Source organism: Saccostrea cucullata, unplaced genomic scaffold, assembly GCF_032062105.1.
Source record: "Saccostrea cucullata isolate Sc308-1 unplaced genomic scaffold, CSIRO_AGI_Scuc_v1 ctg3439, whole genome shotgun sequence".
NCBI lineage: Eukaryota > Metazoa > Mollusca > Bivalvia > Ostreida > Ostreidae > Saccostrea > Saccostrea cuccullata.
The window spans coordinates 15,863-34,552 of record NW_026933021.1 but is presented as its reverse complement, the minus strand read 5'-3'; the positions used below and the strand labels follow the sequence as shown (position 1 = coordinate 34,552).

General features: G+C 34.8%; 1 protein-coding gene across 2 annotated transcripts; it reads right to left on the bottom strand.

Moving 5' to 3' along the window:
- Window positions 1-8,123: 8,123 nt before the first annotated feature.
- On the bottom strand, window positions 8,124-18,680 carry LOC134237026 (uncharacterized). Of its 2 annotated transcripts, none has more exons than XM_062719109.1 (5): window positions 18,101-18,680; window positions 13,046-14,429; window positions 12,196-12,366; window positions 11,687-11,795; window positions 8,124-11,381 (listed from the first exon to the last, which is right to left on the bottom strand). In XM_062719109.1, the coding sequence occupies exons 1-5, from the start codon at window positions 18,678-18,680 to the stop codon at window positions 9,558-9,560; spliced, it is 4,068 nt and encodes a 1,355-aa protein (XP_062575093.1). In that variant the 3' UTR covers window positions 8,124-9,557. The 2 variants fall into 2 exon arrangements, with proteins under 2 accessions (XP_062575093.1, XP_062575092.1); XM_062719108.1 differs by having other exon boundaries at window positions 8,125-11,381; window positions 18,095-18,680.
- Between the last annotated feature and the right edge of the window lie 10 nt (window positions 18,681-18,690).

Below are 18,690 nucleotides of genomic sequence, written 5' to 3'. Positions count from 1 at the left end.
ATAGAGAGAGAGAGGGAGAGAGAGAGAGAGACGTTAACAAAGATATTGTCCTACGGACAACAGGGCTTGTCCCGATACACAATTGGATATTATTCTAAGAGAGAGAGAGAGAGAGAGAGAGCGACATGCTTTATAAAAAATGCATATACGATCAGATCAAATTTTAATCATATATGCCTTCACAATTGGCGTCGAAAGCAAATTGTAAAGGGGGGGGGGGGGGCTAGGTGAAAGAAAAAAAAATTACAAGAAAAAAAGTGTCCCAAACATGAAGATCTTATTTCGTGGGTGAACTTATTAGACAGTACCTATTTTTTTCCAAACACTACCATGCACTTACCTTTTTTTGACCTAAACTGCAACGTGCCTGTTGAACTGCAGTGGGGCTAAACCTACGCCGGCCTCAAGTTCAATGTCTATATTACAGTGGTATGTCTATCTTTGCAGAAAAAAAGTGGGGGAGGGGCTAAGTCCCCCTGAATCCGACGCCTATGCTTCAAAAAAGTGAGAAAGATGAAGGAGAGGTGGGGGAGTCAACCAATCATAAGAAACTAAAGTTTAAATGTCATCTGTATTTTTTTTTATTTGATATTCAGCTTTAAGTTGTTGATCAGAAAAAATGGCTTCAGCCTTTTTCCCTGAAAAAACTTTTTCCAAAGTAAAGGAATACTAGTTAAAGCCCATTGGGCTCCTTTTCATAGGTTGAACAAATTAATTTTTCGCGTTATAAGGCGAAACTTTCGCGAATAAACACGTATCTTTCGCAAATAAGTGCGAAACTTTCGCGTTAACTTATAACGCGTAACTTTCACATTATTTAAAACGCGTAACTTAAATTTTTAGTTTGCGAATAAACGCATCTTCGCAATTAAGCTGTAGTAGTGTGTATAATATGCGTATATAATAAATAAGTGTTTTAAATTTAATGTAAATAAATTAAACTACCATAATAGATAAAAGTATAAAAAGCTTGATCCGCTCCTTTATATCCTTAGCCCTTTACCTGTACACCTGTATATAGATAATTAGTTACCTTAGGGCAGTTCAAAGGTTTTGGAGTGTTATTGGTTCTTATTGGTAGTTTGGTTGTCAAGTTGATTTTCATTGGTTTTATTCTTATGGTCATTGGTTTTACCGCCAAAATATTCATTCTTTGTCTTGTTGAGTTAATGACCAAGACTGTATTTTATGGACTTCAATGACTTTGACCTTTGGAAACTGACAAATTCCATTTTCTGGTAAGTACTAACTTTCCTTATTACTAATTGTCAAGTAATATGTCTATTCTACAGATTTGCATTTATTATAGATCCCAATTTCACTTCATATTAATTGAATGTATGACCATGAGAGAAAGATGTTATTTTTATGATTGGAATTATTGATTATATAGATCAATATTTACATTTGCAAATGTTTTCCTTAAGGTGGTATGGGATACCAAACGAAATTTCTCCTATATATTCATGTAAACAAATTAGGAGGATTTGAAATGCCATCACGCATCAGTATGTTAAATCGTAATTTTAATAATTTTTTTCATTATTTTAATGAGAAATACAAAACTGATCTTTTTATCATATAATTCATATATCAAAAGCTTAATATTATAGGCAGGAGTTTTCTAATATCAAGTGTATATAAAAACAAAAATGACAAGAAATATGTCTTCGTATTTTTTTTAATTTAAAAAAAAATAAGCATAAAAAAACTGGGAAAACTTCATTTCTTGAAAACAGACGGATAAAATTGCTTGAAAATCTACAATTAGAATGTATGTTAATATGTCGGCAAATTGAAATAAAGAAATTGAAAAAATATATATAAATGGAAAATATCAGATGCATTTAAATATTTTTGGATTAAAAGATCCGAACGGAAGAGTTATCTTTCTTTATTTTCCAGGGGTTGAAATAATCTGGGTGCTATTTAAGAAATGATTCAACATTTTATCACCGATATAAAAAATCACACTTTCTTTCATTGGTAGTTTTTAACTTAGAACTGTTTTGAAGACAATGCCTGGACAATCGCTTTCAAAACGTGTCTCATTCAAATCGAGCCATTACATTCATTTAAAAGTATTCGGACTATATCCAACAGCTAGCTGATTTGTGACCAAACAGTTACTTCTTGAATTAAATAACAAAGAAGACCAGCCCTGGCTAACGTGATAATTGATTGGTAATTATAAAGCACAATGTGAAATCCTCATACTTATCCATGCCTCATTGCACTACCGGTAGTGGACAGTTAAACAATTAAAAGACAGCTTTTCATTAATAGTGTTCAAAAGCTGTAATGTTTAAACTATATGATTTACAGAGTTTGCTTTTTAAATGTCCATAGTACATGTACAATTAAAAGTAAATTTATATACTTTTTTGTCTATTTTAGCTAAAATGCCGACTTATGAGAACTTGCATTGAATTAGCTACAGTTTGTCTTTTTAAACGGTGTATCTACAATTTTTGACCCGATAATAAGCGCTCATGCAAATCAAAACAATATTTCAAACGGAAGTACGTCATAACATGGAGATATCCCATTCTACCTTAATATAACACTACTAAAGGCAAGCGTTTTTATAACTGTGTAAATACAGGTATGGGGTCAAGAGGTCATAGATGTGCGTTTGGATAAACGTTCGACGTAATTTCTCTGTGACGTCATAAAGGGTCGACGTGCGTTTAGTGGATTACATACATGCCGTTGGGTTTGAAAAATTAAGGCATTTCACACGTTAAAAGTAACAATCAGGCAAATATAAAGTATGAATAAGTCACAAATGTAAATATAAGTAATAAGGTATCATTTTTTGAGTTTTATTGAGATGTAAAACGGGTTGGCACATGATCAAATCTTCCATAAAGCCCTTCGGGCTTTATGGGATTTGATCACGTGACCAACCCGTTTTACATCTCAATAAAACTCAAAAAATGATACCTTATTTCTTAAGTAATGTATTATATTATAAGTGTAAATTGTTATATTCAAGTTACACCTTATATTTTTAAGATCCAGATATTTGGTTACTTTGTTCAAAGTGAACAGATGATTTTATTTTAAAAGGAATATATATTTTAATGTATACTGTATTAAATTACAGAGTCCATATACATGTCATTTCAACTATAACCACCATATCATTGTGGAAGCCTTTTCCCACAGAATGGTGAGGAATTATTTGTTTTAATTAGTCCTATTTTTTATACCTTTATATGGGAGAAAATATGTAATGTCCATATATTGACTATAAGAGTTATCTCCCTTAATTGAGAGTAAATGTACATATATACTATCATCTATAATATATCATTTAATATGAATATATTAATTATGAGAGCTTCATGTATAGATGATTAATAGGATTGAATTGATGTGCTATTATATTGTTGTTTTATTATATTTCAGGGCTATGTAAACTGTATATGATAAGCTCACTGTGTCGAATAAATATATGACCTGAACCCTAACAGAGGAGTACGTGTTATTTCTTCATCACCACCCCCTGTTACAAAGCCAAGGGTTTTCGGTTTTCCGCTTCACTCCCGAAAACCATTGCAAAGATAAATGAACATTTGCCATCTAATTTTCACCCTTGTGGTGAAGAGAGGTCAACATTACCGCTACATCGCCAAAATTTTCAACTCATTACCGCTATATTTTTATTTTCGACCGATCATTACCGCTACATTTTTTGCCCAAAAACAACTCATTACCACTACATATTGAATCAGTCGAAAACAACACATTACTGATACACATTGAACTAGGTATGGCACAGAATATGTGTTCCAATCAACAGAATTCTCTCACTATGTGATGAAGTACAATGTCGATTCGAGTTGTGTAGGTTTTATCTATGATCAGTGATTGATTTTATCTTTATATTTTTGAAAGTGTTTTTATGAAATAAAATAGAATTTCAATAAAAAATTAAAATAAAACAAAAACATCCTGTTCAAAGTCATACTTTCACTTCCCCACGGTGAGAATGGTAAACAGTACTTGTTCTTCTACATGATGTACTTTAAATCAATCTGTACACAAATTAGCAGCTGGCTAACGAAAGAAGCAGTGTAGCGGTAATGTATACTTTTATATGTAGCGGTAATGAAACAATTTGTAGCGGTAATGGCTATGTAGCGGTAATGAAAACTTTGAAAATGTAGCGGTAATGGTACGCACCCGTGGTGGGACACAGTTGACAAAACCTCATTTTGATAATTTTATGAGATGTTACACTTCTGGAAAACTTTCATAGACTTTGAATTGTTTGAATAACGTTGAGAAAGACAAAATTTAACGATAAAAAGATTAAGACAGAGGCAAGACATATTCAGTAGCAAGAAAACTTAAAATTGTAACTTGTGATGGACCAAGATTAAAAAAGCATTTTGCTAATCATTGTAATGAATGAACTAGATCACAAAATTAAAGTTTTGCGAAAGTTACGCGTTAAAAAACTGTATTCGCGAAAGTTTCGCGTTTATAAATTCGCAAAAGTCTCACTTTATAAACATCATATGTTCTGGAGAGAGAGAGAGATATATATTTTCATACTTCATGAAATTTCAAGATATTTCCGAAAAATAAAGGAGCTTCGCAATTATAATGCACCTTTTAAAATTCCTTTTTAAAAACATAAGCAGAAAACAGTACAGTTTCCGAGAAATGCATAGACCATTACAGTGTACTGCATACATACATGTATTTTTTGACTATCTGTGACTTTTTTGTTATAAGTCTGAAATAATGTGGCCTTACCCTATCCCTGGGGCTCATGATTAGAACAAAATTGAATTTACACCACCTGAAGATGCTTTCATATAAATATGAACAATCATGTCTTTGCTGTTCTTGAGAAGAAGGTTTTTGAAGATTTTTCCTAAATTATATACCTATGTAGAAATTTGATTGTCCAATGTGTCCCCACCCTACCCCCAGGGGTCATGATTTGAATAAACTTGAATCTACACTACCTGAAGATGCTTCCACATAAATATGACCAACCATAGCTTTGCTTTTCTTGATTTTTCCTATATCATGTATATATTCCTATGTGAATCTTAGATCATCCATTGTGGCCCTACCCTACCCTGGGAGTCATGACATGAACAAAGTTGAATCTACACCACCTGAGAATGCTTTCACATAAATGATTTGAAGTTTAGTGTGAATTATTGGTGTGTTAATCTCACAGACGTAGGCATATTTTTCATGAATTACTAGTGTGCTCTATGAAATATGCCTACGTGACAAGTCTGTGTGATTCACACATCAATAACACACTAAATTTAAATGCATTGCTTAATAAATGACCAATCATTGCTTTGTTATTCTTAAGAAGTAGATTTTTACGTGCCCGAATCGAAAGATCCGAGGCGTATATTGTTTTTGTCCTGTCTGTTTAACTGTTTATCTGTTTGTCTGTCTGTTGTCAACTTTACTTGAACATTCGCCATAACTTTTGAACCATGAGAAATAAAGACTTCATATTAGGAATGCATACTCCATTAAAAAAGTTCTTTCAAATGAATCAAGGACAATGACCTTATGACCTTGACTGTGACCTATATGCTAAAAATAGCTTTTTCTAACTTGAACCATGAAAGATAAAGACTTCATATTTGGTATGCTTCCTCCACTAATTAAGCTATTTCAATTGACACCAAGGTCATTGACCTTGTGACCTTGACTGTGACCTATATGCTAAAAATAGCTTTTTCGAAATTTGGCCTGAACTTTTGAACCATGAGAAATAGAGACATCGTATTTGGTATGCATGCAATACTGATTAAGCTCTTTCAAATGACACCAAGGCCAATGACCTTGTGACCTTGACTGTGACCTATATGCTAAAAATAGTTTTTTGGAACTTTGTTGCCACCGGGCGCATAGTGTTTCACAAACACATCTTGTTCCTAAAATATATTCATATGTTAAACTTTGATCGGCCATAGTGGCCCCACCCTACCCCGGGGGTCATGATTTGGACAAATTTGTTTCTTCTCCACCTGAGGATGCATCCATATAAATATGACCAACCATGGCGTTGTGTTCTTAAGGGGCCACAGCGCTCACCTGAGCACATCGGCTAAGAAAAAGCACATATCAGATCAGAACTGAAAGTTTACTGAGCATGAGAGGGGGGCTTGAATTTTAACCCCCCAGGGGATCATGATTTGAATTTACTAGAATATACACTACCTGAGGATAATTCCATATAAATATTACTAATCATGGCTTAATTTGAAGTACTTGAAAAGAAGACTTCCCTATATATTCCTATGTAAAACTTTGGTAGGACATTTTGGCCCCACCCTAGTCCCGGGGGTCATGATTTGAACAAACTTGAATCTACACTACCTGAGGATAATTTCACCTGAGTTTCATCTTTCCTGGCTCAACGGTTCTTGAGAAGAAGATTTTTAAAGATTTCTCCGATATATTCCTATGTAAAACTTTGATCGACCATTTTGGCCCCACCCTACCCCTGGGTGTCATGATTTGAACAAACATAAATCTTCACTACCTGAGGATGATTCCACATGAGTTTCATCTTTCCTGGCCCAGTGGTTCTTGAGAAGAAGATCTTTTAAAAATGCCATTAATTTTTCTCTAATTCATAATTATCTCCCCTTGGAAAAGGGCATGGCCCTTCATTTGAACAAATTTGAATCCCCTTTACCCAAGGATACTTTGTAGCAAGTTGGGTCGAAATTGGCCCAGTGGTTTTTGAGGAGAAGACAAAAATGTGAAAGTTTACGACGACAACAAGGGCGACTACAACATGTACGACGACGACAGACAACAGACAAATTTTGATCAGAAAAGCTCACTAGAGCCTTTGGCTCAGGTGAGCTAAAAAGAAGATTTTTTTCTAATATATATTCCTATGAAAAACTTCAATTGTCCAATGTGGTCCCACCCTACCCCGGGGGTCATGATTTGAACAAAATTGAATCTACACTACCTGAGGCTGCTTCCATATAAATATGACCAATCACAGCTTTGCTTTTCTTGAGGAAAAGCTTTTTGAATAATTCTTCAGCTCAGGTGAGCTAAAAACTTTAACCTTGAATGGTTTGGTTTTCATATTTCTATAGTGAATTCTTAGCTAGTGAGTAGAATGTTGGTATGGTAGCAACAGTTGACCTCCTGACCTTGAAATCTGTCCACTTTTTGGAAAACTTCAGAAATATCCATTAGTCAAAACTTTTGAACGTCTGTTGCTAGGCCTTTCATATTTGATATTTCACATTATTTCTTTCGACAAAATCCATTTTTAGGTATTTTTACCTGGTGACGTTGTGGTTTGACCTTTTAATGAAAAACTTTAAAGTTTGGCCATGACATGTAAAAGGTTGGTACTGTGGCTTTCATTGTAATTTATTCACATGTACAATTATATTTCAGTTCATTTGACTTAATGATCCTTGTTTTTGACCTACTATCGAAAAACTTGCAGTTTGGCAAATAATCTTTGAATGGTTGGCGTTAACCCTTTCATACAGTGGTAGTTTTTAAAATGAATAATTATTTAAAATACTATTCCCCAGTCCCCGAAATCATTTCATATTTTTCTTTTGACAAGACCTTTGTTTGGGTATCAACATTTCTGACACACAGTCCTTACATGACATTGGAGTTTAACCTACATTCAGACTTTGACCTAGGCTTTGTTATTAGAGTGGACATCAGTGTTTGACAAGGATATCTTGTTTCTAGCAGATATTAAACTTACATGTATTTTTAGCAAATTAACGAATATAAGTCCTGGAGCCATGAAACTTAAAAGACTTATGAGATACAAATGATATCTCAGTCTGGTCAATTTTACAAGAGGATTACATAGTGGACAAGTGGGACCAAGATCCATGCTGCATTCTTCTCATTTTTGTTACCCCATAGCCTGATGTGTTACAGATCAAGTTTGTAATATTTTTTTTTTTATTCATTCTGCCTTGAGAACTTGGAGAGGGGGGGGGGGGGGTGCCATGAAGTCTTGGACTCTTTCAAATACTGTTAATGCAAAAAAAAATCATATTGACAAAATGTTTGAATTGTATATTTATGTTGTTTATTTAATAACATCAGACATTTTTCAAATATTATTCAAAGTAGCACTTCATGATCTCAAAAGAAAAAAAAATATTTGAGACAAAAACCTATATACTATTTATATACATTTTAGCTTGTTTAATAGAACAGTGCAAAGGAAATTATGTTTTCAAATATGTACATTAAACCTGTTCTTTTTCTTGGAGCTTATAAAAGTTGTGTTTTTAAATTAATTTTAGATTTTAAACAGAAGACATTCTTATCATATCATTCCTTTAGTAAACAAATTACATAAGTAAACAAATAACATATAGAGAGATCTTTGTAATCTTTCATAATTAGTGAAATGACATCATAAATATATTTAAATTTGCATGATTTCACTGGAAAAATACTGTAAACCAACTTTCATTCCCCTGTGATATATATCAGCAAGTTTTGAACCCTACTTGAATTTGCGAATATTCATTGATGTGAACCATTTATTTTGTACGTTTTATAGAAAATATTTCCTAAGTCGCAAAAATTAATTGTCACATATCTATTTCTAACTAACAAATTGGAAATAATAATAAATAGCGAATGAAAGATGACATGAGTTATTGTTGGTTTACAGTACAATGTCATAAGCATGATTAGTATCCAGATTTTAAAATAACTGTCAACATGGTCAATATAACAGTAAACCTTGTACATGCTAATCACTTTTCGGACAGAAACTGATTCACCTAGACCTTATAATGTTGGACTGATTTAGATTTAACATGCTGAATACACACAACTTGAGAGAAATGAAATACACATGGTATAATCATATTAATTTGTGACATATAAACAAATAAAATTGCTTTTATGAAGTCCATTTCAATTGTAGAGAGACCTTGACAGAAAATAGTGTACATGATTATAATATAAACATCTATCTTTTAGAATAGAAGTCTTGCAATTAAAACAATTTACTATGAGAAGGTAGCTGCCTTTGTGTAAAAAAAAAATCAAATTTTAAAATCATTGATAAAATGTAAATTAAAGCAGTTTTTTTTTTCTTACATTCTAACATGGCTATGTACAAATGTAGAAATCAAGAGTAACCTGAAATGTACTTATGCAATTTTTGACTGAAAAATTACAAATGTTATTTTTTTTCCTTTTATCTTTACATGGCAATATTTAACTATGGATTTAAAAAAAACCCAGGATCATAAGATGTAACACATTTATAAATAATCACATTTTCCATAATGATTTTGGTAAGTAGACTAAAATAAACCATTTCAGTCTTGACTAAAACTAAACAGTCTTTTTTTTTACATTTGTACAGTGAGAATGAATGAAAAGGTGGATTTCCCTCCAGTTAAACATAACTTGTAAGGTAATTGAGAGTCAGAACTTGAGGGGAGAAAAGCTTTACAAGAAAGAACACACAGATAGAAAAAGGTTATAAATATACCCAGGAACAACCTTCAATGTGTCTCTCTGTACAGAATCTGCTATACTTCTCCACTGCTTTCCAGGACAGGTGGATTTTCCACCAACTCCTTTGATAAAGGATTCTCCACATTGCCACTACTCTGAAGATCCATGAACGTGGAGGAAAAAGTGGAGTCTTTTACTTCTTTTTCAGATGAGGTATTTTCCTCGGTCACAACTGGACAGGAATCAGTATTAGCTGGATTCTCTGTAAGCTTCTGTTCCTCAGGCTTGTCCTTGTCTGGTACTTCTTTGTCATCTTGTTTTTCTGTGGCATCCATCTTTTCACTGTGTGAAGCAGTACTTTCACCCCGATGAAGAGAATTCTCATTTTTAACACAGGCCATGTTGATTTTTTCTTCCTCAGATTTCCTGCTAGGAGATTGAACATCATATTTTATTCCTTCCTGATGTAACTTTAACTCAAATTCACTTTTCACCTTGTGTTCTGCACCTTGAGGTTCATTTGTAACCATGTTCTCACTCACAGTTTCTTTGGTAACAACATTGTCTCTCACGGTGTTAAATGTCTGTTTGGGGTGAGCTTTCTCCAACTGACTTGAGGTATGACTGTGTTTATCAGGTGTTGCTTGGTGATGACTTCCATCCTTTCCACCTCCAGAACTTGAATAAGATATTGGGAATTTTGTTGGGGTCTTTTCAGAATTATGCTGCCATTCTGTTTTGGACATTTTCACAGGAGTGGAATCTCCAGAACCATCCACAGAAGAAATAGGTCTCTTTACAGGTGTTTTGTCCCTGCTGTCTTTACTTGAAGAGCTAGAATGATGCTTTCTGGACTTGTCACTGTGTTCCCGCTTTGGTGAATCGGAGTGATGCTTGGACGATTTTTCTTTGGAATTTTCTCTATGATGGTGACTTTTTGAGGGACTAGACTTGGAAACAGAATGTTTATGAAGTTTTTCTGTGAGACTTATATGTTTCAGTGCCTTTTTAGTGTCTTTAACATGTTTCTTTTTAACTTCTCCATCCTTGTCTGATATTCCTTCATGGGATCTCTTTAAGGACTTCTCAGAATGACTGGATGAACTGGAGTGGTGTTTGTGGGATTTCTCTGGAGTTTCTGTTAAACTGCTGTGTTTATGAGATTTTTCGGAGCTCCTCTCTCCTGTACATTGATGTTTATGAGAGTCCTTCTTCTTAGGAGTTCCAGTTGAGGGAACCTTGTCTCTGCTATCTGGGGTCCCAGACCTGCCAGTAGAGGGAATTTTGTCTCTCTTATCAGGGGTCCAACTTGAGGGAACTTTATCTCGCTTATCTGGGGTCCCAGAGGTACCAGTGGAAGGAAGTTTGTCTCTTTTGTCTGGGGTACCAGAAGTGCCAGTGGAAGGAACTTTGTCTCTCTTATCTGGGGTACCAGTTGAGGTACCAGAAGTGCCTATGGAAGGAAGTTTGTCTCTCTTATCTGGAGTCCCAGAAGAATGGCCCTTGTCTTTTTTCACATGAGTCACATGGTTCCCTGTCTTTTCCCTCTTTTCCAGACTGTGGGATGAATGAATCCTCTCCTTCTTTTCCAGAGTGTTTGTTGAATGATTTTTTTGCGAGTGTACTGTTTCTGTTGGGACACTCTTGGCTTTGTCCTCTGATCCTGTTGGTTTGGTGCTTGTTTCTTCTGACATCTCTTCTTCCTTAGGCAGATCTGGATAGTAGTGACTGAGTCGACAGTGCCACGCGATACTGGTGACAGCCGACACAGTCTTAAACTGATGCACAACATTACGGGGAATGAAGTAAATGTCATTGTCCCTAAGCTGGATCCTTGCATAGCGAACTCCATCCCTGCGTAGCTGGTTTAATTTAGCATCCTCCACCCATGCCACACACTGAAACAAATATTACACACGTAAGTGATTTCTTAGTCCTTAATGAATTGCCTTATCCAAGATTTTTCATTTGTCCCTTTAACATATTTATTGCTAGTTTTGTTTAAGTTTATAACATTTTAGGTCAATGGTATTTAAACATTTATGAATATTCTTCAAAAAAGCATTCATTTTCTAACTGATATTCATTTCATTGATTCTGAATCTTGACATCAAATACATACAAACTCTCACTTTATTCTGCATGATTTAGTATAATTATTCCCAATTTCATTGATCACTACCAATTATTCTGCATTATTTACCTGTGACACAGGTGGCTCATGAAGATCTAACTGTAATTTGTCCACAAGCTGTACAAAGTCTCCTGAATGAAAGCAAATCACATCCTTAACAACGCGGGAATCACAGCTGCTGAAGAGAAAAGAGCAACTGTTGTACACTGTCAAGATGACCAACAAGTAGCAGCTATCACATCACTACCAAATAACTACTATTTACTAAAATGTCTACAAATGTGTTAAGTATATTTTACAGTACGTTAGATATTTAAAACTATTAATCATATCTTGAATTCAACTGTTACATCTGTAAATTTCCATCCTATTCAAAAGGGAAAAAAAAAAAAAAAGATATCTTTTACATTTACTTTAAAAATCGGTCCATTCCTAAAATACATGTAACAACAGGTAAACCAGCTTGTCTATTAGAAGGAATGTTTCTGTCTATCTGATTTCCTCCATTATTAGCACTTTAGTTTACAGTGACCGACTTATATTTTCCCTTGTCTTTTCTACCTATCTAATGTACCTACCCTTCTTCTCTGGTTTTGACTGCCTTCAGCATCCCTACAGCCGCAGTGGTCATCCGGTCAAATCCGTGTCCCACATGGTCAGCATGGCACCTGGTTCGATCCTCTACCAGATTTTCCCTCGGTTCCGAGGCTCTTGGGAGATAGGAGAGATTCTTTAACTCGTTTAGTCCTCTGTAATGATAATTTACTGCCTTATTCAAACATGTCAGATTTGCTATTATAAAAAAAAGATCTCTAAGAGCTAACATTATACATTATACAGTCACATAAACTTCATGAGTGAAATTGTCCATTGAAATATCCTTAATTTTAGTTTTTTTTTAAAATTGTTGACTGTTAAATTCAGTGACGTAACACAGACTTTTATGAAATTTGTCCCTTAAAAGTAAGACCTTATATTGAAAGTTTTGTATAAAACCTTTACTGCACCCATTATCTATTTACATGTAATGTGTCCAAAAATTTAGTGATCTAGTATTTACATGAAAATAAAATAAGCAAATGTTGAAGTTTTTCATTCAAATAATTTGGCCTATAGTATATTTTCACACTGAATTGCCTATAGATTTTCTCTGTTTGTCTGTTTAACTTTATGACAAGAGAAGCTTTCCCCTCCATGACACCTGATCCCACCTTTGCTATTGAGCATACTGAGGTTAGTTTTTACTCTGCTTTCAATTTGTTTTGTTGCAATGCACTTTTGTGCTTAATTACTGTTTGCCATCTTCAAATTCTATCCACAAATAAAATGTAAATTGTATCAGCAATTTTCTTACAAAAACATTTACCTTGATACCCTTAATCCACAATTACCAAGATTATTCACTTCTAACTAAGCTAAAATTCTCACCTTTTACGTTTGAACGGTGACTTTGGCATATCAGCAGTGGGTACCATTTGTTCTCCTGGCCTAGCCCACAGAATGGGGCCGTCATTACTGCGGTTCCTGGGCATGTCTGGGACCACTGAACGATTCCCCCAGGGCATGACAACCTTCAGAAAGGGGTCAGCTTCCAGAATGTCTAAAAAAGCTGGGAAGTACCCTCCAACCTCCTCATGCACTGTCCCCACTAAACTGATCTGTAAAAGTGGGCCACATCGAAAAGTACCATTCATATAGGACTTTACCATTTGTTCCTGATATTTTGACATGGTCATTGTCTCTATGTCTGATTTTCCCAGAACACCTGCTTTGACAGTGATTTCTGGATGATTTTCTGCAAAGTAATCAATGAAATCTGGCATGTTAGCTAAAGCATCATGAACAATACCCATAACACAGTGAGACACTCCCTCTGTGGTCTCCCCATACACAAAGTCAAAGAAATCCCTCACAAATTCCTCCATCTGATCAGGTGACAGTCTGGATATCTCATTCTGATACGCGTGAAGAACCAATGCACCACCATTTGGATACTGCTCCAAATGCATAAGATTCTTATATTTTGATTTCACCAAAGGGCTATCTTTGATAATTGATAGGTCCTTGCTATGTGGGACAAATTTAGAATCCATCAATTTTTCAGTCCTTCTGTGCTCTCCTTTGACTTCCGAAACCTTGCCTGAAGGAGCTTTCATAATTTTGGAATCCCTTGAAATCTCAGTTTTTTTATGTTCCTCTTTTACTTCTGACACTCCAGGACAAGTTTCAGCTGTTTTTTGTGGTTTAGTTTCTGGATGAGTTTCAGCTGATTTTTGCGTTTTTGTTTCCAGACTTTGTGATGCCTGAGTTTGGACACCCCTGGAGACCCTTGGACCAGTGATTGCCGTAGGCTTGATGCTATGTCCATTCACACTCACTCTCTCTGTGGTCTGAACCCCGGCTGATTCATGCCTTTTTGACAAATTCACCTGCACATATTTGTTTTCAGTTCTCCGCTTAAGGTTCACCTGCACCCCACAATTATTAACGATCCGTTTCTTACTGGACGATATCCTGATTGTATTTGTGACATCATCACGACTTAGTACATAAGTCTTCTGGGGAGATTCTGTAATTTCACTTTTGAGGTTTTTCCCTGGGGATGCCCCCTGGTCTCTGTTGTGGCTGTACAGATCTGGGTGGTGTCTTTTTTCACTGTGGTGCTTATGTTTGTGGTGCTTGTGGTGTTTAGGGTGAGAGTGGTGGTTCTTCTTGTCTGGGGTCTCTGCAGGTGGTTCCACTTTGACCGGACTGTCCTTAAAGTCTTGCCCTCCATTGGTTACAGGGATCTCTTTCTTCACAGGAGAAGAAACTGAAAAAAAAAATATTTGAATGAATGCATTGCTCTGGATCATGATTGGCTATTGATTGCTGAACCAATTGAGTTCATTTTACCCATTTTCAAAAACATGTTGTCTGAAAATAACACATTGTTTGTGAGTTGTGACCATAGAAACACATACATGTTAACTCTCCCGATTTAGGCGGGAGTCTACCGCTTTTTCACTCCATCTCCCGCCTACCGATTTAATGCAGAAATCTACCGCTTTTCTACAAAAGCTGCGTCTTAAGTATTTTTGGTTCGCTTGGGTATCCATTTTTGAAGCCACTCTCATAAAATCTCGCTAGATATCGCGTGATTTGACTCGGAATCATACAAACGCTTTTTTGTACTTAGATTTCAAGCACGGATTTGACAACGACAACAACACAAGACTACCAGTGATTACATTGGTTACGATAAATTAATCAACATCCCTGCCATGAAAAAGGAGATAGAGCTTTTAAGAATTAGATGAAAACATTTGACATCGTCTTTAAAAGCACAGAAGCTCACAACTTTATCAATAAAGTCAATAGAAATCACTCGATTGACCAAGCCATGCATGTGGCACATCTCTACTTTCGTTTTCGATCATCGCGGGAAATCTGATTTATATAACGAAAGATAGGAACTTGTTTTAGATCTAGATTAAACCATTTTATCATTTGTTTTGTTTAAAAACTGAATGAATATTTTGAATTATTGCCTCTAGGCTATATCATCAAAGATCACTCTTCACAAGGCTAAGTAAAGCAGCCAATCCAAGCAAAATGATGAGCATGAAAAATATTTGAATTTGTACAATTTATGTCAAACTTAAGGTGTTTCTGTCTTCTTCTTTGCTGTTGATATTTAAGATTAATTAGTGTAGGTACCTGATTTCATTTAAGGCTTATAATATACATGTATATTACATGAAAGATATAGATAATCCAAGCGTTAAACAACACGCGCGCAATGCTACCGCTTTTGAGGTCTGAATCTCCCTCTTTTTCATCACAATAGGTTAACATGTATGGAAACAAGAATTATAAAGCTGCAAAATTGTATCATTGAGTATCACTCTCAATTCTTAAAAAATATTTGGAGAGTACTTAAACTCCTTATCTATTTAATAGTACAAGTAATTCACTCCCACACAGATTTTGGCTCAAATGTTCATGTATTCTAAAGTTGACATTGCCTGATCCAGATCGTGTTGTGTAGGGGCAAGTGGCTAGCTAGAATTTGTTGTGGCACAAGAACTTTTAGAATCACCTTGCAATAGTCAGATACAGCTTTAACTTGAAGGAGTTTCATGTAATTGCTGATGTCTTTTCATTTCTGGTGACATTTGGCGTCATTTGCTGTCATATTTTACTTGAAAAAGTGCAAAGAACTCTTTGTAACATTATGGCATATATCAAACCCAAACAGGTATTCACGAAATAATGCTCGACACATATTGTGAAGAATAAAATCTGGATACACCGTTAAATGGTAATATCGCACAGCACTACTGTTGAAAATAATATCAATAAAGGGTATTTTTGTGCTATTATTTAATTCTTTCTTAGCGTCAAAATAAGGTACATGAATCAGACAAAACTTTGATTGGTGCAATAAAACATTTGACTTTGTCAGACCAAATGTCTGAGTGATTTTCAAAATTTCAACACTGCTGGTTAATGCTGATTTTACAGTCCGGGACTCCCAAACCGAGTTTTACCAGTACACATCAACATAGCCAGTTAAGGATCTTTGCAACTGTTTGCAACTGTAAAATCAGCATTAACGGACCCAAATATAAACAATTAAGATAGTTATTCCTATTCTAATGCAATTCATGCATTTTTGTTTGATTTTTATGTCTTTTTTGTTGTGTTTTATTACATGAAACATTATGGAGAATTTGTATTAGTTGGTCTATTATGAAATTACAATCAAAAGCTTTCAGATCACTCTCTGTAAATATTCATTTAACTGCACCAAATATCTGTTTATTAGTAAATCATAATGTGTTTCATAGCAAGCGCAGCGAGCACAATAGACTAATGTGTAAGAACAACATGAACAAAGGACATTTGGAATGAAATCTGTACATACGTCAGGCAAATATTTGTGTGAAACCTACCAAGAATTTCCATAGCTACCAGGATTCCAAGCGATAATGGCGAATAAAAAATTACATAAAAAAAATAAAACGCTTTTTGTTTGAGGAAACCTTAAAAACAATTTGAAAAAAGTCTTCAATGTCTTTCTTCAAAATTTGCACTAGGTTTATAGTTTTAGTCAGACGCTAAGCTGTCTCCGTAAGGCCTAGAAAAAAAATATGTTTGTTTCCGCTTTCAGGCTGAAAAAATATAGGGTAGGTAGGTAGGCAAATTTTTTTTTTTTGAAATTTTTTTTTTTATTTCTTTTAATGATGGGGAATCGGAAAAAAATCAGAATCATTATCGGTAATAATCGGCTGGGCATAATCGATTAATAATCGATTATAATCGAAATTTTGAACTATAATGAAATTAATATAGAAAAGTTAAAACTAATTCAGATTTCTGTCAGACTTTTACAAAAAACTCATTTACATACATAAAATATTCAAAAATGTTAATTGAAATTTCTTTTTTTTAAGTGGAAAATAATATTTTGTTTACTCTAAACAATGTAGGACTATTAAAAACAGAATGGGAATGTATTTTTTTTATAAAGTCCATGTAATGGGTATTTTACTGATATTAGTCCCACCTTTCATTTAAACATGTATCTATTTCTTTTATTTAGTTTTAATTAGTTAAAATTGCAAGTTTTAAAAGTAGTTATCCAGAAGAAAGACTTGTATTTCTGATTCTAATTACGTTTAAAGATTGACTAAATTAATTATGTTTTCCTTTGTATATAGTAAAACCTTGCAATATCACCGTTTCCTGGTTTTAGTCTGACCCCATATTTAATCATGGCGGTAAAAGTATCAACAAGACACGGAATCCTTTCATGTTTTCAACATTCATCGCTACTTTTATGCTCTTTGCACTTGGATTTGGTAATAAAATTAAAGTATGACAATTTCATTTTTTGTTAGCGATGTCGGCGACATTTATTTTATAATCGATTAGTAGCATTGAAGAGCTTCTAACGACCGACAATCGATTGTCGGCGACAGTCATTCCATCACCAACTTCTTTAATCAAAACGTGTATAGAAGTAACATTAATGACAAAAGAAATGGTGTTTTCAAGCATTTCTGTGACTTAAACTTATAATAGAAAGGTGACTCAAACTTCTTTCTGTCTTGAAAAGCTTGCAAAGTTGGAGACTATAATTCCCTGGGTGAAATCTTGCACTTCATGGGACAAAAGCATTAAAAAAAATTTTAGGGTCGGCACTATAAATTAGGGTCGGTCGGGAAAGCGGAAACAAACATATTTTTTTTCTAGGCCTAAGCTTCGACAACCTCCGTTATGTCATAGATGTCACAGCTAGTCGAGATGTCTCATACGACTTGATGTTTGAAGTAGCTGATCAATGTTTCAAGAGTGTTTTTGATGGTATAACTGCGATCGCCCCAATGGTCACTCCATTACACATATTAAAATAATTGCATTACAATACACAATTTAGTGTTTGTACCAGACCTGACTACTAGTACTACATTTAGGACTATATATACTGACCTTTACCTGATCCTGTCGGTGTCCCATTTACGACTGGTTTAACTTTGACCTTAGGAGGTGATGGAGAGATTCCAACATCTGAATCACTTGTTGCTGAAAACCTCCCTTCACGACAAACATAATCATCAAGATATCCAGAATTTGACAGACGTCTGTAATCATGCTGTATGCGTTTTCTTTTACCAGTGTCGGGACTGATGCATGGATCGGGAATCGGACCGCCTTGCTGTGACACTGTTAAGTGTGGTCGTCTTGTTTCAAAGGACGAACACGAATCTTCACTCACATTTGAATCATATTTGTTGTCTGATGAAACACACATCGTATCAACAGCGTGTGCCGCATGCAGTCCTGGTAGGTTACGAAATAAAAATTGATCTTTCTTTCCTTTTCCGTTTATGTCAGCTATGTCTTCAAGTTTAACACATACCTGCGGCATAGACACATCAAGTTTTGACTGCTTTTGAAGAATTTCAAAGATATTATTTCCAGACAAATTACTTGCATCTTCGCGGTCTGTCGTTTCTTCGTCGGCCATTTTGTTTGACAAGTAAGTTTCCCGGATGTAAACAGAGAGTCCGAACATGATTTTGTTA